The sequence below is a fragment of the Gigantopelta aegis genome, chromosome 3 (genome assembly GCF_016097555.1).
Source record: "Gigantopelta aegis isolate Gae_Host chromosome 3, Gae_host_genome, whole genome shotgun sequence".
In the NCBI taxonomy this organism is placed as follows: domain Eukaryota; kingdom Metazoa; phylum Mollusca; class Gastropoda; order Neomphalida; family Peltospiridae; genus Gigantopelta; species Gigantopelta aegis.
Genome location: NC_054701.1, coordinates 48,128,346 through 48,152,527, shown reverse-complemented (window position 1 = coordinate 48,152,527; position 24,182 = coordinate 48,128,346). Strand labels below are relative to the sequence as shown.

At 34.6% G+C, this 24,182-nt stretch overlaps 1 protein-coding gene across 1 annotated transcript in view; it reads right to left on the bottom strand.

Moving 5' to 3' along the window:
• LOC121368157 (carboxypeptidase D-like) overlaps positions 1 to 24,182 on the bottom strand; it is a 38,019-nt gene that overhangs the window by 4,348 nt on the left and 9,489 nt on the right. Inside the window, exons 5-23 of the mRNA XM_041492767.1 lie at positions 23,221 to 23,516; positions 20,977 to 21,168; positions 20,341 to 20,624; positions 19,243 to 19,339; positions 18,695 to 18,837; positions 17,244 to 17,413; positions 16,106 to 16,488; positions 14,828 to 14,988; positions 14,244 to 14,332; positions 13,196 to 13,439; positions 11,785 to 11,893; positions 11,351 to 11,506; positions 9,548 to 9,716; positions 8,196 to 8,382; positions 7,133 to 7,265; positions 6,657 to 6,794; positions 2,686 to 2,790; positions 1,726 to 1,787; positions 1,251 to 1,382 (exon numbers count right to left, since the gene is read on the bottom strand). Of these exons, the coding sequence (XP_041348701.1) occupies positions 1,251 to 1,382; positions 1,726 to 1,787; positions 2,686 to 2,790; positions 6,657 to 6,794; positions 7,133 to 7,265; positions 8,196 to 8,382; positions 9,548 to 9,716; positions 11,351 to 11,506; positions 11,785 to 11,893; positions 13,196 to 13,439; positions 14,244 to 14,332; positions 14,828 to 14,988; positions 16,106 to 16,488; positions 17,244 to 17,413; positions 18,695 to 18,837; positions 19,243 to 19,339; positions 20,341 to 20,624; positions 20,977 to 21,168; positions 23,221 to 23,516 (3,250 nt within the window). The remainder of the gene's footprint in view (positions 1 to 1,250; positions 1,383 to 1,725; positions 1,788 to 2,685; positions 2,791 to 6,656; positions 6,795 to 7,132; positions 7,266 to 8,195; positions 8,383 to 9,547; positions 9,717 to 11,350; positions 11,507 to 11,784; positions 11,894 to 13,195; positions 13,440 to 14,243; positions 14,333 to 14,827; positions 14,989 to 16,105; positions 16,489 to 17,243; positions 17,414 to 18,694; positions 18,838 to 19,242; positions 19,340 to 20,340; positions 20,625 to 20,976; positions 21,169 to 23,220; positions 23,517 to 24,182) is intronic.

The window sequence follows — 24,182 nt, the reverse complement described above, 5'->3', positions numbered from 1 at the left end:
ACTACCATTTTATGCAGAAAAATATATTTGATATGTAATTACAATCGTTAAAAAGTCTCTGTTAGTCGATAACATCTTAAAAATTGCAGCAAACTCGGGAATGTCCCTTTAATTTATATCACTCGACTCATTTGGTTGACGTTCCTGTAAGGATTGTAGTGCGTCAATTGATGACGACATCGTGTGATGTCGAAGTGTTATGTCCCACTGGGCGTTCTAGTGGGACATATCACTTTGATATGTACCAAGATATTTTTAACCATATGGGTAATAATGTCAAATTTGAATTATATTTTAAAGGGACATTCCTGAGTTTGCTGCATTGTAAGGTGTTTCCGAATAATAAAATATTTCTACAATTAAACTTATATATTAAATATGTTTTCTTGTTTAGAATATCAGTGTCTGTATATTCAATGTGTTTCTGGTCATCTTAATATTTCTAAGATGCCCAAACTGGATTTTGTCTTCAAATAATTTCGTACGTACGAAAAAACTATATTTTAGGAAATATGATGAAAGTTAACGTAGTACAAATATTAGAACGATCAGAAACACACTTATATATAGCCACTATTATTTTAGGCAGACAAATATATTTTATATGTAATTACAATCATTAAAAAGTCTCTGTTAGTCGATAACATCTTAAAAATTGCAGCAAACTCAGGAATGTCCCTTTAAGAAATCTATGAATGGGTATACAACTGCTAGATTGTAGTTACTGTAGTAACAATTAATGTACAAACACATTTGAAAGATAAATTATGCATTTTAACTATAGTCCGTCCCACAGGGAATGCCTTTTTTTTTATACTATGGAATTTACTACAAGTTATTTATTTCTGAGCCAACGATTTGTAAATTCCACACAAAAATAGTATTTTTTGTTATGTCCAAAACACTTCTACTTTTCTTCTTACGTCAAACCAAACTGAAATTATTTATAAAAAACATTTTTATAGAATGATGGGATGGACTATAGAGTATTATTATTAAGTAAACAATTAAATACTTTACCAGGATGTTACTTTTGAACAATATTCGTTTGGATTTAAATCGTTTTAAAATATATTTAATTATCTAATATATTAATCACAGATTGCAGATTAATTAAATCACAATTGTATTTCAAAGTCTCTAAACATTTAATTTAGTTGCATATAAATTCATTACATCAAGTTTAACACACAAATGATTATAGCACTGACTGACTTGTGTATTTAACATAGATATAAACAAGCTCTCACCTCTTTGATGGTAGCCAGAAGGGCACGCCTGTTATCATGCCAAGCAGTGGGTAGAGAATTTGCTTCAGGGTAGAAGCAGCATCCAGTGTACACAATGATCGAGGGAATGTGTTGAACATCATATGCATAGTCCTACACGAAAGAAAACAAAACATTTTATGTACTCACATATACTCAGATTAAAATGTAACAGCCAGATTTTAAGGAAAATCTGGGCCACATTCCATTCTTCAATCCCAAACAACAATGAATAGCTACAACCACTGGCATATCCAGGATTTTAGATTCTATGTATGTTTGTAAATATCATTTTATAAAATTTAATATAGTAGAAAAAGGTCTGATTGGAGAACATTGACCCCATGATCCTCTCTCGCTACGCCACTGGCTACAACATGAACCATGGAACATGGCGCAGGACAGAAAAGTAATATGAGAACTAGGTCTCTTACAATGCACATCAGTCAAAACTTACTAGGAAGCTTCCAGTGTCCTCCAGCTGATGAAAGCCTTTCACAGTTCCATCTAAATAATGGTCTGTAAAACAGCAAAGAGTGGAGATAATGTGAATTAAGTGTGAAAAACAAACGTTTTCTTAATCAATATACTATTTAATAAAAGTAAAAATTAATAAGAATTGAATGTTTCTCTCATTTGCTAAAATGGTCATAATAAACCAAATATATTTAAAGGTGGATTTGTCCAAAAAGTTACATATGTGACCGAAGCTGCAAAATGCAACTCAACTCAATTCAAATAACAAATACACAATAGACATAAATACTATAGCACCTAGCCTTCAGATTTATTTGATGAAAATGGTAGCTTTAATTAAAAACTAATATTTTTCTTTTAATTTAAGTCTATGCTGTGATTTATCAACCATATTGCTTGATTTAAAGAACAAAATTAAGTTGCTTCTTTTAAATACAACAGTAAGTGTCCCTGACTACTCTACTCTGTCCAAACAAAGGTCATGATAATTTTACTGACACCCCACATAATCATAGTTTAAGCACAATGGTACCTGGTATGCTGACATTAGTTCATATTAATTTACTATACAGACAAAACACTTTATGACAACAATCCTGTTGCTTATTTCACCAAATTTTGGCAGTATTCAACATTCTTTTTAAACTTGGATACCCTTCGACCTACTTACAACAAACAATATTTTAAGTTTGCCTGAACTGCATATACAATAGAAAAAAAAGAAAGTTTATTTTGTTTACAGACACCACTAAAGCACATGGATTTATTAATCATCGGCTATTGAATGTCAAACATTTTGACAGTCAGAGAGGAAACCAGCTACATGTTTTCCATTAGTAGCAAGGGATCTTTTATGCATATGCAATACCTTAGTAGCAAGTTTAATGGTTCTGTATTCTAGTACAAGAGCTTGAAATACGTATCTGACTTTGACACCTACTTTCATTTGTTCCACAGCCGCCTTCAACCTGCATGTTCTGATGATTGGATGCATACACTAAGGCCAGTTTTTTTAATGATGCTAGGTCATCTATATTAGTTGTATCTGAAACAGAATGGAATACCTGGAATACCACAAATGCAATGTAGTTGATGTTAGAATTAAAATTTAAAAGGCTACCTAATGAATGACATTTGAGCCCAAATACTCAAAATCATCTTAAAGTGCTGTGCCAGACCATACACTAAAATTTCAAATGCCACAATTAAATGCTTTCTTAATTCATTGCAATAATATTTTACACCGATATGTAAATCAATAATTACAAAAATGCCCCATAAAAGTATTAAAACATCACTCCCGTAGAACACTGCCGGAAACGACTGAGTAAAATTCTCGGTAAATACATTTGCCTGTAAATAGCCGTGACATCACGAAGGGAACGCGTTTCACAGAAACCTACCACGAGATGACTTCCAGCGCAAGCGAAAGTGGGACCGACAGCGACTGCCAAGCTTGATCATGCGATTCTTCTTTCGATGATGAATAGTGTGGTAATGACGACTGGACTAATATTTGTGCAACACAACAAATAATGCCTTATCAGTTTGAACCTGGAACATCTTCCGACGAACCACCGGCCTGACAGATGATGATGAAAATGGTCGTGGAGACAGCTTACCACTAATTTACAACTTTTATTCTTGTTTTGTTTTTTAGCTTTTCGTGTGAATTATTTTGCTACACTTATGTTCTAATACTTGTGATGTAGTAGAAAAGATGATAAATAACTTGAATTCTACGAATCAAGTGGACCCGATATCGGTAATTTTAAGCAATAAACAAAAACGACTTTTAGTCCGTCCCATCCCTCTATGAAGATGGTTTTTTGTGTGAATAATTTCAGTTTAGTTTTTTTTACGTCAAACTAAAGTGTTTTGGAAATAACAAATACTATTTTTTGTGTGCAGTTGTGAAAACAGTCTGCTCATAAATAAATAACTTATTTTAATTTTAAAAAATAAACAAAAACGACTTTTAGTTCCGTCCCATCCATCTATGAAGATGGGGTTTTTTGTGTGAATAATTTCAGTTTAGTTTGACGTAAAAAAAAAAGTAAAAGTGTTGGAAATAACAAAACAATACTATTTTTTTGTGTGCAGTTGTGAAAACGGTCTGCTCAGAAATAAATAACTTATAGCACATTCCATAGTATGAAAAAAGGTTTTCTCTGTGGGAGGTATAGTAAAATTAATTTAATGTATTTATAGTCTGTTTTACAGGGAACGCTTTTTTTCATACTATGGAATTTACAAGTCATTTATTTCTGAGCCGATTGTTTTCTAAGATGCATACAAAATTAGCTTCTTTTTTTTTAACCAAAAAACCCTACATTTTTGTAGAATGGGATGGACTAGGCTATAGATACTTACTTGTCTGTACTTTATTGTTTTAATGTTCTCGAACTGTAAAGAAAAATCTCACAAATGAACGAGGTGCAAACAACAACAAATCGGATCTCGATGATTGCACGAACCGTGCATGAGAAAACAAACTGACCGGAGTTGAAAGCATAATGCAATTTGGGACATTGACGATATGCACCCCAAGGTCGTTTCGGTGTGGATGGTGTCGGCTTGTTGTCATTTGGTTTGTGTCGCAGAAAAATTGTTAGTACGGCATCTTTTTTTAAAAGCCATATCACATGGTAGGCCCTATTCCCATATCTCGCTTAAGCCGACAAGCCAGTTCGGATGAATCGAAACTAAAGTGTCTGCTGTCGCAACGGTCTCCGGCATTTTCTTCCTGTCCAGTATTTCCACGTTTTTTAATCAAATTCACACACAGCTTTCTCAAGCAACATTACTAGGAAATGCGTGAAGACTAAATTTATCGGCTTTTGTATTGCTACAGCCGCCAACAACACACCGTTTAACCATAATAAACACAAAAGAAGCAATGAACAATGGCGCTGACTATCGAAAGGAGTTCCCTTCGTGACGTCACGGATCAAATCTTACGGAAATTCCCGAAACAAATTCAGCTGGTTCTGTTTTTCAGGGGAATATTTTTAAATGGAAAATATACCGGTATATAATTTTTTTACATTTTTTTATTTTATTTTCTAATCATATTAAATAATATCTTGATTGATATAGCTCAATACATCATATATCTGGCACAGCACTTTAACTCAAATTACTAGAAATATAGTTAATACAAATCATAAAATTCATATGGCTGCTTAACATCCATGTTATCTTTATCAATAACCTACCAGGAATACACAACAATAAATATATATTATCCAGTCCATTGCAATGTGAAAAAATACCTATTTTCTCACATTGTAATGGACTGCATAATATATATTTATTGTGGTTACTACATATGTAGAGGAAAAAAGATCACTTTTTAATTTAGTTAGTAATACATATGGATATCTGTTCTTCACTGAGGTTACAATGTAATGTAATCTAAAACTATTACCTGTTCTTAATTCATGTCTGTGACGTCACACTATTTTTCAAGCATAATGCAATTTGAACTTTTTATGAGTTCGGGACAGGGATTCGAACCCACTACCGACAGAACTTGTCCAAAAGGATCCTACCGTTTTGGGTTGTTAGTTTTGTAAATATTCTTCGCCATTTTAACTAATATTTTCATTAAAAAAGATCAAACAGAAGTTAATTTATCAGTCACGTAATTTTTTTAAATGAATAATGGATTAAGTTGGAGAATACACGGTTAACTGTCGATTCTTGAAAAATAAGCCACTCAGCCCTACAGGGCTCGTTGGTTATTTTTCAAGAACGACAGTTAAGCGTGTATTCTCCATTACTTCTCCAACGGTATTTTGTAATACAATCTGAAACTATTACCTGTCCTTCTCTGATGTTAATGTAATCTTCAAAAACAATAAACCTATTACATTTTTCTACAAAGTTATGCCACAGTGAAAACACAAACTATTATCTGTTCTTCTCTAAAGTTATGCCTTTATAAACCTCGGTAACACTACAAGTACTACTATTAGTTGCTCTTCTCTTGAAGTATACCACGAGGTAATTTAAAACTATTGTCAGTTCTCCAAAATAAGACACTATTACCTGTTCCTCTGTGATGGTAAGCAATAACCAGATCTCCAGCCTGGAATGAAACACTGAGACTATTACCTGTTCTTCTGTGATGGTAAGCGACAACCAGATCTCCAGCCTGGAATGAAACACTGAGACTATTACCTGTTTCTCTGTGAGGGTAAGTGACAACCAGATCTCCAGCCTGGAATGAAACACTGAGACTATTACCTGTTCCTCTGTGAGGGTAAACGATAACCAGATCTCCAGCCTGGAATGAAACACTGAGACTATTACCTGTTTCTCTGTGAGGGTAAGTGACAACCAGATCTCCAGCCTGGAATGAAACACTGAGACTATTACCTGTTCCTCTGTGAGGGTAAGCGACAACCAGATCTCCAGCCTGGAATGAAACACTGAGACTATTACCTGTTCTTCTGTGATGGTAAGCGACAACCAGATCTCCAGCCTGGAATGAAACACTGAGACTATTACCTGTTTCTCTGTGAGGGTAAGTGACAACCAGATCTCCAGCCTGGAATGAAACACTGAGACTATTACCTGTTCCTCTGTGAGGGTAAACGATAACCAGATCTCCAGCCTGGAATGAAACACTGAGACTATTACCTGTTTCTCTGTGAGGGTAAGTGACAACCAGATCTCCAGCCTGGAATGAAACACTGAGACTATTACCTGTTCCCCTGTGAGGGTAAACGACAACCAGATCTCCAGCTTGGAATCAAACACTGAGACTATTACCTGTTCCTCTGTGAGGGTAAGCGACAACCAGATCTCCAGCCTGGAATGAAACACTGAGACTATTACCTGTTCCTCTGTGATGGTAAGCAATAACCAGATCTCCAGCCTGGAATGAAACACTGAGACTATTACCTGTTCCTCTGTGAGGGTAAGCAACAACCAGATCTCCAGCCTGGAATGAAACACTAAGACTCAGATCTGTGACAGACATCCACTTGGTGAGTGCAGCTATCTCGGATTGTATGAAAATCTTCCCATCATAATTTGCATCTGAAAACAGCACAAAACAAAATGGTTATCAGAATTCAACACTACGGGGGGGGGGGGGGGGGGGGGTTGGGGTTAAAAGAGAAAGAAAAATAAATAAAAAACAACATCAACAATTTTCCAGCTTTTCAAACTATCGATAGATCAACCTGAGGATGTTTCATGTCTGCTGCCTGTTTTGTTGTAATATTATTATTTTGTTGTGGAAGACTTAAAATCTTTGGTACAATAATTATATCGTAACATCAGATTCATGACCAGCATGCCGTGCCATATTATTACGTTTATTTCTGCAGTAACTTTTATATATCTATATGTAAAAGAAAGGAGGATGAACATACCTGGAAAAGCCTTGTCAAGATCAATATTGTTGGAGTTGTCCTTGCCAGCAAGTGATGTACAGCTCGGTTTGGCTTTTTCTGCTCCATCAGGATTCAGAGACGGAAGGATGTATATCCTTGTCATGTCCAACAACTATAAAATGAACATCTTTGAATTCTACAAACACTTTAACAAATTCTGTACACATATAAATAATTTAACTACATGTATTAAATTGTATAACTGAATGAACTTTTAAATAATAAAGGTAGTTTTTAGTCTATAAGACTATTTAATAAGTCTACTTAATTTGACTATTATATTGTGAATACACATTTATGTTAACTGTTAAATTCTAGTTACATTTATTTAAGACTATTAAATTCCAGACACATATTTAACTTAAACTAACTACTACATTCTTCAAGATTTTATATACATCTAAAATTAAATTCTGGAAACATTAATTATAATTATTTGAATTAATTAATTTTCCAGAAGCCCTCGTTAAATAAACTATTTATTTCCAGACACGATTATTAAATTCATTAAATACCAGAGACACTTATTTACTTCAACTAGTGAAGTTTAGAGATGTTAGTTAAGTCACCTGTTAAACTGTACACTTATTTAAGTCAAATGTAAAATTCTAGATACACTTACTGCAATAGGATAAAGTTTAAAGATAAATTTTGTTTTGTTTAATGACACCACTAGAGCACATTGAGCACAATCATCGGCTATTGGATGGCAAACATTTGTTAATTCTGACACAATCAGAGGAAACCCATTGTTTCTAATGCAGCAAGGGATTTTTCACATGCACTTTCAAACATACAGGAAAGCACATACAACAGCCTTTGACCAGTTATGGTGCACTGGTAAGAAAGAAAAAAAAACAATCAGTTAAATGGATCCACTGAGGTGGTTCGATCCTGTGACGCAATCACCAAAAGCAAGCACTCGACCAACTGAGCTAAATTCCGCTCCTGGATAAATTTTAGACAGAGCTTTAAATCATGTTCAAGCATTCAACAACATTGTACCTAACTGGTGAGATCCGATTTAAAATTGAATTCTTACATCAGTAATAGAAGAATCCTGCTTGTAGAGATGACACAGGTCGGCAGCCAGCTTCAGTAGAATCTCCCGCCCAACGACCTCATTACCATGAATATTAGCAGTGAGCAGAATACCAGGTCGATACAGTTTTGATTCCTTGCCCATTTCTAGCATCCATAGGTAATATCCAGAAGTCGACCTTCCAATACTGGAAATTAAATATTAGTGATTTATGGGTTTTTTATATCTCAAACTAACTGGAAATAAAGGATTGTCAGTGATTTATAATTTACACTTCTAATCTAAATTTACTTTTCCACAATAGAATGGACTAAACATACCTTGTTGTCATTTTTTAATTAGCAGCTGTACAGCACTGTATTTAAAGAGTAAAATTCCACAGGATAAACAAAACTTACTGCACTTCAGGAAATTAATGAAAGTGAGTATCTTTCAGAAAGAAAGAAAGAAATGTTTTATTTAACGATGCACTCAACACATTTTATTTACGGTTATATGGCGTCAGACATATGGTTAAGGACCACACAGGGTTTGAGAGGAAACCCGCTGTCGCCACTACATGGGCTAATCTTTCCGATTAGCAGTAAGGGATCTTTTATTTGCGCTTCCCACAGGCAGGATAGCACAAACCATGGCCTTTGTTGAACCAGTTATGGATCACTGGTCAGTGCAAGTGGTTTACACCTACCCACTGAGCCTTGCGGAGCACTCACTCAGGGTTTGGCGTCAGAATCTGGATTAAAAATCCCATGCCTCGACTGGGATCCGAACCCAGTACCTACCAGCCTATAGACCAATGGCCTAACCACGACACTACCGAGGCTGGTATCTTTCAGAAATGCATAACCTGACTTCTCACCTATTATGCACCCCACCAAAAAAAAAAACCAACCATCCAGCCATTACCATCCACTTGGTTCAGGGCACCGGTTGAAAGCAAAAATGTATTATTGTTTCCAGATCATATGGTTCTTCAACGTGTTTTGTATTTCCTTAGGAGAGATGTGAAGTTAATGTGTGAAAAGAAAATTGTGATGCAGCTTTTAACATTTTAATTTTTTAGGGGGGTCCATCTTACTTATGCTCTAAGAATGCAATGACACTACTTCATCAGCTGCCGATAAAACTACTAACTTTTTATTACACATTACATGGTCATTATAATCACACAATAGTTTGATACAAGATAATATAATTACATGCAACAGATTCAGAGTAAATGCCATATGAAACAGAAGAGATGTTTAAATCTTGAATATATTTCATGTCTTAATGTTAATCATGTTATAAAAAATAAAACATGTTTTTTAAAGATAGATTCTAATTACATAATATTTGTTTTAGTAACTTACTTGTATAGTTTTGCGATGTCCGAGCATGTGCTGGATATGTTCTGCAGTGAAGATTTCATTTCAATGTAGTTGTGATAGGAGAGGATTCTTTCTTCTTTTTTCAACACAAAGTTCAGTTCTGCAGATACATCTTTCTGAACTAGGACTTTCTTATGCAATGCTTCATAACCTGAAATATAAAATTTTAAATGATCTGTTTAAGATTTGTAATATATGTACTTCATCTATATACAAATATTACGAAGGTAATTAAAAAAAAAAAAGAGTGTGGGTCATCAAGGGACATTACTTAATAATCTGAGGTAACTGGAAGTCAGTTCACGTGATGTTTACCTAGGTAACCAATTCTTCGGTTATGTGAATTATACTTGTGTAATCTGTACAGTAATTTCAATTTGTCTGATGTCAGTTGTCATATATTATAACTCTTTGTTATCTTTTGTGAATTTATCAATGTATAAATCATAAATTGTATAAAAGCATGTAGTGTAGCAAAACGATTTTATACATATTTGTGACTGTTATACATCAATAAGAAGAAGTTTGTTTTGTTTAATGACACCACTAGAGCACATTGATTAATTAATCATCAGCTATTGGATGTTAAACATTTGATAATTCTGACTTGTAGTCATCAGAGGAAACCCGCAACATTTTTCCATTAGTAGCAAGGGATCTTTTATATGCACCATCCCAAAGGCAGGATAGCACATACCACAGCCTTTGATATACCAGTCGTGGTGCACTGGCTAGAATGAGAAATAGCCCAATGGGCCCACCGACGGGGATGGATCCCAAACCATCTGTGCATCAAGCGGACGCTTTACCACCGGCCTACGTCCCACCATAAAAAATGACAAACAGTTTTCATAATTACAAACACAGTAACTTATTTAGTTAAAAATACACATAAATCATTTTCTAACATCCTTTCCATGAGCTGGGGTTTTTTGGACTTCTCATTTGATGTTATGACGTCATTTTCTGAGGTTTATCGAAGGATAACAATCAGTTTTTTAAGAGACATCGTACAATCAGAATAGAATAAATTGCATAAAGGTGAGAAGTTTGTAATTATATCAGTTTAAAAGTTTTGAATGACATGAATAAGTTATGATCGGAGTTATTAACTTTAATCCTGAAGTTTGCAACTTTAACTTAAAGACTTTTCTTTAGTCCTGAACCACCAGAACGTTGATTCTAATACAGTGAAAACCCAAATAGAAAATAGAAACACTTTATTTCATGTTCACCGTTTCATTTTGAAATATTTGATAATTTTTCATTAGTAGCAAGAAATCTTTGATATGTATTTTCCCCATGCACAGTCTTTGATACACCAGCCATGATATTTCACATTTGGTCTTGAGAAAAAGGGTAGTAACCTGTTTCACCATACAGATTCTCTTACCAAGAAGCAGTTAGAGGTCTTTGATATATAGTTCCCTAAAGATGGAACAGCACATAATACAGCCTTTGACACAACACACATGGAGTACTTGGTTTTTCTTAAGAATGTTGGGGTTTTTTGGGGTTTTTTGTACCAGTATTTTAACCGTATCAGCAGCAAATTGTGCAAGGGGGACTGATTCAGGTTTTCAGGGTAGGTCAGGTCCCTCAGAAATTACATTTAAAAAAATTAGATTTGCTTTTTGTTGGGTTTTAACACACTTCTGCACACACATCTGATCTTAAAAGAAATCTTAACACATATGAAAGAAACAATTTTAGCATATAAATGCCAAGATCGGGAAGTTAAATAAAAAAGACATAATAAGACAGTTGTAAGTCTCTAATGAATACCTGCAGTGTCAGCTTCTATAGTATGGAATCCCTCACTTAACATAAGAAAGAAATGTCCATCAGATGATGTTGTTAAAAATTTGCCATTGTCATCAATTTCCAAGATGGCTTCTGAAATAGGCTTTCCAGCTTCATCTGTCACTATACCACGAACACCTTAAATAAAATATATTATGTTAAACAATATTTATACCAATGTTAATGGGGGGTTTTGTTTGTTTTTTAATTTCACAAAAGTTCAAATACCATGTACAGTGAAAACTGCTTAATCCAAAAAAAAGCTATAATTTCTCATCAATAATATATAACAGAAACAAACTACTAAAATGAAAGAAATAGTATGATGTACACATTTCTTATTCAAACTTCAAAGAATAAATCATCCAATTACATATAAATGATTCAGAAAAGAAAAAATAATAATTTGCACTGACCTTGCAAAGACTTTTTCAGAATGTGCATCATTGGGTTAAAGGTCATCATCCAAATGCCTGGTAGCCGAGAACCTGGTGGAAATTTGCAACAACTAATATGAGCTGAAATCTGAAAACAAAAAAAGAAAAATATTTTCACAAAGCTCAAAATAGTAACAAAAAAATATTAATGTTATAAATACAAAACCAGTGATCTCACCTTAGTGTAATTAAGACAGAAAAACAGACAACGCAACATACATAACATTATATACAGACAACGTAACATACATAACGTAATATACAGACAACGTAACATACATAACGTTATATACAGACAACATAACATACATAACGTTATATACAGACAACGTAACATACTTAAGGCGCAGACCCTAGTTTTCACCTGTAAAAAATGGATACTAAGTTTAGTTAATTTATAAACCTGTAACTCCTTTGGATAAAGTTACAATAGGGTGAAAGAAGAGTCTGTGACGTTAAAACAGGAAATATCCTTAAAAATAGACTTGAACTCAAATCAATAAACCATTACTTCTCAAATGCATGTGCGTTTTTAAAAATATGCAATATGCAATTTGTGGTACTATAAACACCAGGATGACCAGAAACACTTTGGTTCTACGGAAATGGATAATCTAAAAATCAGTGATCATAAACATCTCTAATCGTGAAAAATATGCTGTAGTGTTTAAAAACTAGGGTCTGTCCCTTTAACATTATATATATGTACATGCATGCATACTGACAGACAGATCATATAACATACATACATTACATGCATACATTATACATACATACAGACAAGCTTCAAATTATCTGCCTCTGTCTATCTATAAGTACATTGTCAAACAACTATCACCTTATCTACATGAAATGTTGTGGTAGTTCAAAGATGGTATTAAAATAATAGTACATTGTTACATCAATGCACCATGTGATTCAATCACATTTACAAATGACCAGGGAGTAAAAACAAATACTTATAACAATAATTTAATAATAAAAACACCACAAAATGGACAGCATCATTAAACCCGCCTCGGTTGTGTCGTGGTTAAGTCATCGGACATAAGGCTGGTAGGTACAGGGTTCGCAGCCCGGTACCGACTCCCACCCAGAGCAAGTTTTAACGACTCAATGGGTAGGTGTAAGACCACTACACCCTCTTCTCTCTCACTAACCACTAACAATTAAAAACTAACCCACTGTCCTGGACAGACAGCCCAGATTTCACTTTATAAATTCCGTGATTCTATCTGTTTTTCTGTGACAATGAAAAATGATACCTGCTCTTTATAACGGTCATAAATATTAACTGATTATGTGTTATGACCGTTACAACTACTGTAACTTGATAATGGATAAAAAAAAATATATATTCCCAAAGGTGATAATGCTCACATAAACTTACCCACAATGTGTGATAATGGTCATACACATCATCCATCATGGAGTAGCCATGACCGCTGACGTCAGCTCCATGGACAATTCCAACTTTTTCAGTCATGGCGTTGCCACACGTGTCAGACTTGTACATTGCGGGCAGTGAGTCGGCGAACGATCGGGCTAGCACTTGCAACATGTCCTCATCTTCAGTAAGAGCTGTGAGCAAACCAACTGTGGAAACCTTTCCAGCTTTATCATTCCTCGGCATCCTACAAAAAACTCAACAATGTTTAAAAATGAAGGAGAGAGGGAAGGCAGGGCTCACCCTGTACATGGCTAAATTAGCCAATTGCTAATTTTTATTCAAAGTGGCTACAACATTTAGGTTTTGGCTAATAAAATATTCCTTAAATTAAGCACATTTTAATACTTTTTAAAGAAAATACTCGATATAGATGTACATAATCTGAAAATTGGCTAAACCAAAATTTGTTCCAGTGTGAGCCCGGGAAGGAAAGTTTAATGACATGAGCACACTTTCAATCAAGAGTTATTAGGTTCAGTCATAATATATTTATAATATATATTTGGTGCAGTGTAATCATCAAGTTGATAAGGTAAGATATATTTTATAAAAGTATGATGAAATCTTTTTTAAATTCCAACCAGAATTAACAGTAAAGTCTTTAAAAGATCGATTTTTATATAACATTTTAAAAATGCTTACCTGAGATATTGGTATTTTTCACATCTCTATACATCTCTATGTGTTTTTACATAATTATAGACTATTTATTTTATGTAAATAGCTACCTTTATAAATATACTTACATATGTTTGATACCCAACAGCCAGGGAATGTACCTTTTGGTTCTGGGGTGTCAAAATAAATGATAAATCTTTCATAACCATAACAAAATATTTCAATCCATGACCAGCCTTAAAACTTAAATATCCAATATCATTCAAATACCACAACAAATCAGTTTGGCAATAGCTCTAGAAGTTACATTTTGAGTAACGTTGCAAATTTCGATGGACGTATTATAAATACTACAACAAATACTACTTACACCATGTACATTCCACCTGACTCCAAACTAACAACCAAATCAAACTGGTGATCTTCAAACTGTTTCCTAACTGCTCCTACCACAGGATCCTGTATAAGTTCACAAATAATTAAAATATAAAAAAGCTTTAATATAAAACAATACTATTAATCAAATATTGTAAAACAAAATTTAAAAAAACATTCCTGTTAAACAACTACAATTTTTTTTTCAGAAATTAACTCAATAATGCTACCGTGGACTTAATAAGACATTTTTTTTCATTTGAAAAACAAAAAACACATTCTATATGCAGGAAGACCTTGTTGATGCAGATGGAATTTTTTTTTTTTTTTAAATGTACAGATTAACGAACGTTCACAGTATTAATTTGTATATGAAGAGTTCGAACAGAAATTATATACAGAAAAATAAGAGAGATAAAATAAGGGGTATAGTTATAACATTTTTAATTATTACGAAGTGTAAAATATTACCAATATTATAATTATCGAATGAAAATATTTTAATATGGTAAACATATAAATCATATTTTTTCATTAAAATACACCTGCATATTACAAAACTTAACAGTAAACTCTTACATCTGCTGATATTAACTGAGGAAATCTTTGTCCCCTGTAATGGATTCCACTGCAGTCACCAGGCACAGCCTTTGTAGCACCTTTTATGTTCAGCTGAGGGATTACATGCACATGACTGTTATTTAGAATATTTACAGTGTTGGGTTCCTGATGTAAATAACCTGTCAAAAAAATAAAATATATATATATATCTTAAGTGAAATTAATTTCAAAAAGCAGGGCTAGCTCTGCCACTTGCCAAATTCGCCAGTTACTAATTTTAAGAACTAGTGAGTTTTATTTTAATTTGGCAAAAACAAATTGTGTAAAGATTGATATTTTGTTGGAAAATACAAATGTAGGTATAGGTATAGATTTTGCATTTTTGAAAAAATGTGGCAAAATTTTCTGATCACCCAGAGCTAGTCCTGAAAAGTGCCTAAAAATAAACATGTTTAACATATTCTCGGTTTTGTTTATCAGAAGAAGAAATTCAGACTCAAATGCTTATAACAACAAATATTGCTGATATCTCATCTGTAATCTCAGTTTATCAAATGTGGTATTATGACTACTGAATGTATAAATTTTACAAAGTAACTATCATAAACATTTAAGTATATAATTAAAACTAAAGATCAGATTTTAAACAATTTATAGTATTTAAATAAAATACTATACTTTTCATGAACAAAAGCCAAAATGTTTAAAATCCTAATTTATTTTTAATTATCAACTACGAAAATACATATTTTAAAAAAGTACTGAAAAGATTTATAATCAAACTTCGTTATCTTGATGTTGAATGGATCAAACAGCTTGAGATAATTGTGCTTCAAGATTAACATCTATAGTATTTGTTGGTGAAAATTAAGCCATGGGACTTTGAATATCTTAGACTTGTGAGATAATAGAGATGAGTTAAAGTTAAAGTTTGTTTTGTTTAACAAAACCACTAGAGCACATGAATTTACTAATCATCGGCTATTGGTCAAACATTTGGTTATTCTGATATATAGTCTTAGAGAAGATACCTGCTACATTTTTCCATTAGTAGCAAGGGATCTTTTATATGCAACATCCCATAAACAGGATAGTACATACCACAGCCTTTGATATACCTGTCATGGTGCATTGGCTAGAACGAAAAATAGCCCAATGGGCCCACTGATAGGAATCAATCCTAGATTGACCGTGCATCAACGAATACTTTATAACTGGCCCCTAACAGAGATAAGATAACAAAATTTGACTCTATTGTGTAATTTCTTTAAAATAATATAAGACTATTTTCTGTACCAGTAACAAGATGTCGGACCAGTCTGATGAGTATCTCGGTTCCAACTGGTTCATCTCCATTCACGTTGCCCAGCAAGAGAACGTGTGGCTTGTGGTCCTCGTGACTGTTCACCTCACTGGACAGGTGGATCAACGACACAGACTTCCCTTTGCGATTCATGTGCAACGTGTCAAAAGACACAAAGCCCGGATTGTGCAGAGCAATGTCACGTAGATCGTTCTGGATGTCGTGCGTGTTGACATATTCCGTCACCATGTTTTCCTTGATGTCAAAGTCAATCAGCGATGACCACTGGTTGCGGTGTACATTTGCATTCAGTGAGAAGTTCACATGGATGGCAGCATTGTCTGTGACTTGTACAGTGACACTTCGCTTTGTATACCTTAAAAAAAAAAAAAAAAAATTTAAGGACTTTATAAATGCATGTCTTCCTACATAAAAAAGCACAAAATACAGTTATTAAGAATAATGGACATAACTACCGGACATTTGGTCACAAATGTGCATAAGTAAACGTGCCTTTTCAGATTTTTTGACTCATTTTAATCAACATGAAAAATTAGAAAAACTCATGATAATATTACTTACTGATTCACACACATGTATGAACATTACTTTGTATATACTGATGGAAAGAAATAAGGGAACACATCGAATTGTAGACCAAATGTAATTCACAACTAGCGTAGTAATGTCTGTATTTCATACCAAGTTGTAATGTGGGATTGATTGTCTGTAGTGTTGACTGTGCTGCCTATATGTTCCCAGTCAACTTCTGACAATATGAATTGATATTTGATGCAGCCATTATTTCTTGTTGCTACCTGTGTGATCTTTTATTTATTTCCATCAGTATATTTGTAAAAAGTTTAAGCGAAAATATGTGAGTAAAATTATAAATTTGTACCTCATCAACAAGGTTTTTGTTAAAAATTAATTAAGTAATCAGAGGGTTAATATTTAAAACTGTCTAAATACTAAAAACATGGCTTTATATTAAAATAGAAATCTTCATCTTTTAAACAAGACTTTCATTTGTACAGACTGACAGAAAAGAAATGGTTTTAATAGCTCTATTTTAATCTATCAGATGGAATTACAGTGAATAATTTCTTTTGTGGGTTGGATTAGACTTACAGTGGGTGACTGACAGTCACGGTGTACTGTCCTGAGGCAAGCAGTCTCCAGTAGTCACCATCTGGTGCGGAATATATGGTATGGTTGATGCCTTCAACATTAATGGAAGCATTAGCAATGCCAAAACCTGTTTCACTATCTAACACGAAACCACTGACACCTTTGTGTACCTACAAAAATGAAACAAACAAGAAATGAGGTATCTTTTACTGTCCAAGTTTAGATTGGATCAATTACATAATATAGCAATAAAAAAATAACTGTGCAACAATAATGAAATTGTTTTTAAAAGTCAGTCAGAGGCTGTATTTGCTCTTGTGGTCTTTCACAAATCCACAAGTAATCACTATTGCTGTTCTCATAGGCATACCCTGGACCCTTTATATGCAAATTTCAACAGTAAGATTTGTCTCACTTTAAGTCAGTTATCAAAACAAGCATTCTGAGAGTACCGGTGCCCACAAGTCTCCTAAGTTCAAGGGCCATGAAAGTCTTTATCTGGCTATAATTTCTCCTCAGTGGTGTCGTGGTTAACCCATCAGACATAAGACTGGTAAGTACTGGGTTCGCAGCATGGTACCGGCTCCCACCCAGAGTGAGCTTTAACAACTCAATGGGTAGGTGTAAGACCACTACACCCTCTCCTCTCTCACTAACCACTAACAACTAACCAACTGTCCTGGACAGACAACCCAGATAACTGAGGTGTGTGCCCAGGACAGCATGCTTGAAACATAACTGGATATAAGCACGAAAATAAGTTGAAATGAAATGAAATATAATTTCTGTCCCGGGTCAGGTCCCTGACCATTCCAGAGACTGGACCTGAGATAGGCATGCCTGAAACCTAGTGCTATAAGGGCATATACAAAACAGTTCTCTCACTCTCTCTGGCGATAATACTCCCCATGGAAGTCAAAGTTGACCTGTAACTCTACATAATAAACTATATATAAAACTTCACATATTGAGGTATTGTGGGGAAAAAAAAGTCTGAAAACTATATGTGAAATGGACAGACAGATACATGTAGATGGATGAAGACGAAACCTATAGTCCCCTCCAATTGGGCCATGATAAACACAGTGTCTGATAACCCATGTACAGGTTACCACAAAACTCAGACTTGGTAACCTACAAGACATGAGAGATTTATCAAGTTGACAATTCCCATTTTGCTATTAAAACCGTTCACAGACAGACAATTATTTTCATTCTCATTCATGTCACTGTTCCTATCATATTAATACTTACAGTGTGTATTTCATATAAGAATTGTTTGTCATGTTTTGTGCATTTATCGTACTATAACAGTTACAAATAGTATAAAATCGCATAGCGAAGAAGCAATCTGATACTACATTTGTGACTGTTATACATTGGCTGCACTAGTGACAACAGCAGCCATCGGTATCAGTGATATTCTTAACCAAATAACTTTCACAATTTACCTGACCCATGTATACAAGCAGGGAGTACTTGTTAGCCTCCCAGTAACCAGGTAGGTCTTTGGTCCACGGAAACTTTGTGCACCCCAGTTCCAAGGTCGTCTCAAAACAGTTGGTGTGCAAGTAGTTCCAGTCCTGCATACCACCTGAAAAAAAATATATATATATGAATGAATGTTTAACGACACCCCATCACGAAAAATACATCAGCTATGGTAAATGCCACAAAAAATATCTAGCACTGCATAAACAAAAGTGTAGGGTCCATCCAATTCCAGTTTTCACAGTTTGTTTTTGCTCACACAATGTTGTCAATCTTAGAAAAAGAAAATCTGTTATGAACAGGTCAACTACCAGAATACTATGAGATATCTCATTAATGCTATGTAAGTCGACATACTATATACTACAACAGGATGTTGGGGTATTTTTTCATTAAAACAGCTGACTTACTTTCTATTGTTGTTGGTTTAGTTGTGTGTGAGAAACAGCTCTAAAGTTTGAGCTGAAAGGCACTTTTTTTCATTTAATAATTTAACCAATCCACTGACCTGAAACACTGTACCACTGAGCTCCGTTAGTTATTCCATCTTTAAAGTACTCGTCACTCCACACACATGGATGACCAGAGTGCATGGTAGAATGAGCCTGTAACAGAATAAATACAAAACGTCTGTGTTCACAGTCAAGTCTGGCTAGGGATTCTCAAAGCTATCTTAGCGCTACGAAATCGTAAAACCATCGTAGGCTGTGACATCACTATAGCACACACCATAGTCACGTCATAGCTTACGTTGGTTTTATGATTCCATATCGCAGAGACAGCTTCGAGAATATGGGCCTGCGAATGTTAAGACTACTTGTAAACCAAATGCTTACATGTTTCTGTAACTGGGAACAGTCAATGACTTATGAAGATTAAATGTTTCTCAAATATAATTCTGTTGCTAAACAGGTTTCTAGTCGGGGTAAACCACTTTACAGCTTTTAAGGTATAATTTAGAGACTATCCTAAGTTTGTAGCCACTGTAACATACTTTCATCTAATAGAGCATTTTTAATTTAAAATACAGAATACTTACATTTCTTGCTTAGAATATGAGTATCTATATATTCTATGCATTTCTGGTCATACTAATGTCTACATCAGATCAATATGAATGTTAAAGTAATTCTGTATTTAACTTTTTCTTTTTTCTTCTTCTTCCATCCACAAACAGATTTTTTCTTAACTTGGTTAAATGGAATCCCAGATGTATTTATTAATATAATGCTAAGCATTTCAAACATTTCTAAAGGTATTATTACTCAGATGTATTACTATTTTAATGGCTACCAAGGCCTAAAAAAAAAAATGTGTGTGTGTTTCCAGTTTCCTGACCTACCCTAATTTTATGTAGCAACCCTTAAAAAAATACACAAAATTTGTTTAATAATTTTAAACAAAAATCATGATCCATAAATTTTTGCAATCAGCGAACTAGATTCGGAACATATCGGCCGATTATGGTTTCTCAGTTTGATTTGTTTAAAAAAAAAATAATAATAATAATAATAAATAAATAAACATTCTTGCCTACCTACACTATTTTTTTCACACATATTTGTTTTTTAGGCTTAACTCAGGGTTGCCCGGTAAGTATAAATACCATGGAATAGGCTTCTGAAATCATGATAAAGGCTTTGTCATCGGGACTCTTGCTGTAGGAAGAGTAACCTCTCTTGGTATCATCGTATGGGAAATTGGCGACGAGGGAGCCACCGTGCAAATTAGCCGACAGGACAAATGGGATGGACTTGAGCCACTTCATTACAGCCACAGTCTCGGGCTCCTGGTGGTTATTGCTGTATGTGGTGCGATACTGATCAGGAAAGTTACGGTTCAAGTCAAAATTATTGTTGTTGGTTCGGCCCCTGACTCCTTGTATATCACCTGTAAAAAGACAATAAATCTTTAAAAATAAATAAAAATAAATCATAAAAAAGAAGCAAAAATAAACTATAGAAAAGAATCAACAAAAATCTTTAAAAGCAACATTCAAACTAAATCTAGAGAACATGTAATTTGTCTCCAATGACAGACCTCTAAAAAAATTCAATTAAAAGGTCTAGCTTTGCATAACCAATTGTTGTTGTTTTTTCGCATAAAAGTTAGGTCATGTTAGATTAAGAAAAATTGTGTCACTTGAATTTTATTTTTGCATAAACCATAAATGGTTTACATTAATTCTTAATACTTGCAGGAACTGAATGCAGATCTTATATTTACAACTTCAATTACAAACCTTCAGTGGAAATTTCGTAGCCGTCAGGATTCATGGAGGGCATCAGGTGGATGCGTGTCAAGTTGACCATGAGGGTGACGAATTCATTCTGCTTGTAGTTCCGACACAGGAAGTCTATCAGCTGCAGGAGCAACTCTCGGCCAACCACCTCGTTACCATGCATGTTGGCAACATACTTGAATTCAGGCTCGCCTACGGAAGAGATAAAGTATATTTTTGATTAATTAATCATCGTCTATTGGATGTCAAACACTGGAATATTCTGATACACAGTCTTCTGAGGAAACCAGCTATATATTTCCCCATTGGCAGCAATGGACCTTTTATATGCATTTGTCCCACAATAGAACACACATACCATGATGGCATTTGATGCTGAAGGGTGCTGTTTGGTAGTAGAAAAAAAAAAAAATGGGTCTTCTGAGAGGATTTGAAATTACAACCCAAAACACCTCTACCTACTGAACCAGATTTCACCCTCTATAGAAGACAGTATCAAATTAGTAACAATTCTACATACAGCCTCCTGAATTCAACGTTTGGCATCTGAGTTTGGAGAGGTTGTGGTAGTGCACACTCATTTGAGGTGCAATAGGTTACAGGATCGAGTACCCTCAGTGGGACTAGTGGAATATTGTCTATGTACCGTCTATTATAGGCCTATAACACTATGATGTCACAATAACCATTTGTTGGACATTATATAGCCAGTTTGAAATGTGCTGAGGTATCAGCAAACATTCCTTTCCTTTCCTGGCTTTCGACACCACAGTTCTGTTGAATTCTTGTCCTTACTTGATGAGATAGCAAATGAAAGTCTAAATTCTGTGCATATGTGTAAAGTGTCATCTAGTCAGGATCCACTTTACAACTTATCACTACAAATTATAAACTGTTTAACTAAAAATACCATCAACAAAAATCTGTTTAAAAGAGCTATCTTACATAACAATGTCATTAAAAAAAAAATTGTCACCATATCAAGCCTTGAAATAAAAATATTTGGTGCACCTGACACAATGTCCTGCACCAATCAATTTGTGCCTGACATAAAAGAAACTGTACCTGTCACAAAACATTGTAAATAAAAATGAAATAAATTATGTTTTATGTTGTTTAATAATTGATGTATTTAATTACTAAATAACCAATGCAGCAATTAAGGCAATAGTCACCAAATGATGACATTTATTATTGTTATGTACTTACTAGTCTATGATGCATTAATATACGTCCTCTGGTAAAGCTGTATCCTAACCGGCCGCGAGCGATGTGAGCTATAATTTTAGAAATCATGGATTTCAATTGTCGTATCATAACCGCATGCATGTCATCAGTGTCTTGTTTGTGGAAATATTCTAAATTTTTGGTTGCCGAGTGATCTTTAGCATTTGATACACGCAGATTTGTGGACCCTTTGATCCACGCGTCCGAAAAATTGTGATTATACTGCATTTCTTTTGGAAATGTTTTGCAGAGCGAGCACGTCATAAGTATAACCTCGCCTTCAAACTGTAGCCACAAAGAGGCATTTGTTTTAACTAAATCCTCCTTTTGCCATTTTAATTCAGTGCTAGATTTTGAGATACTACTCTGCGGGATATTCGTTTGGGAATTTTTGGGGCAGGATTTAATCGGCGGCTGCCCGCCGCAGATACCGGGAACAGGAACAATTGATTTGTCATTATCGGTACCTGTCTGTTCTTTTACAGCAAAGACTGAAATTATTTTGTTCAACATCCTTTAATTGTTAACCACGAGGCAATTTGAATTGCAAACTTTAAACTAAAACGCCACAGGAAGTATACGCTAAGTACGAAAGGTCAATTACTAATATGTGTGACATCACTTTTTACAATGTAAGTTCCCGCAAAATCGAGATTATGAAAAATCCTACTAAACAGGTACGCGGACTGTAGATGAACTTCGTGTTGGACTGTCAAGTGCCCCGCGAACCGGTTCGAATTCCACTGGTACACATTTGTGTTTTTTCATTCGTAATCAATGGGGTTTTTTAATCAGTGCATTAAGTGTATTCAACTCCAAAACAGCCGGTTTTTACTACAACGCGAGCTTCGGACATGATGACCGGCGCAATCGACATTGTTACTGACAAGTTACAAATTTGTACCGGACAATGACCGTGACCGGCCGCTTATTTCAAGGCTTGCATATGTAAAACTGTACACATTTATAAAATCTTAATCTTGCAAAACATCAAAACTACTTGGCAGAGACTCATACCTGGTTCATGCACTCCCGGGTTGTCAGAAATCTCTAGCACCCAGAGTTCTCTGTCTTGGACAGATTTACCAACAGAATATAGCCTTGTGATCTCAGGGTAATCCTGACTGTATTTCTTCAAGAGGTTCATCATTGCTGTGTAATTGTGGTGAACAAAGCTTGTAGGTTCGATAAACTGCATGTTCTTTCTGTGTTCTGCATCATGGAATCTGTTGACATATTCTACCAGTTTTTCCTCCTTCTTAATGTAGTCTGTAGGAGCTATCGCATTAGATTTATTTGTACTGGTTGATAAACTGAAGAAAAAAAAATGGACAAGAGTTAACTGATGTATAGTTAAAACCTATATTAAAGCAGCTATTGTAGTAAGCAGCTACAATCTTACTGTTGTTCAAAACAATAGTATAAAATTACCTGCATAAAGCCGACACCTGTCTTTAAAATGCCATTTTAAAAAAGTTTTTCGAGTCAACACTTTTTTTTATTATAGTGTTTGTTTTGACACCACTAGAGCACATTGATCATCGGTTATTGGATGTCAAATATTTGGTAATTATGATTCGTAGTCAGCAGAGGAAATCCATTACATTTTTCCTAATGCAGCAAGGGATCTTTTATATGCACTTTTCCACAGACAGAAAAGCACATACCACGGCCTTTGACCAGTTGTGGTGCACTAATTGGAACGAGAAAAAACCCATTCAGTTGAATGGATCCACTGAGGTGGTTCTATCCTGCAACACAAACACCTCAGATGAGCACTCAACCGACTAAGCTAAATCCCGCCCCTATTATAGAGTTATTAGGTGGCCAATTTATGATAAATGTGACACAGTTCATTGTCCATTATTTAAGAAAACAAGATTTATTATAATGGAATTAAGTTTAACCAAACCTCAACATTTAAGAGGAACTATCACTCCCACATTTAAGAGGAACTATTACTCCCCGTCGGTGAGCCC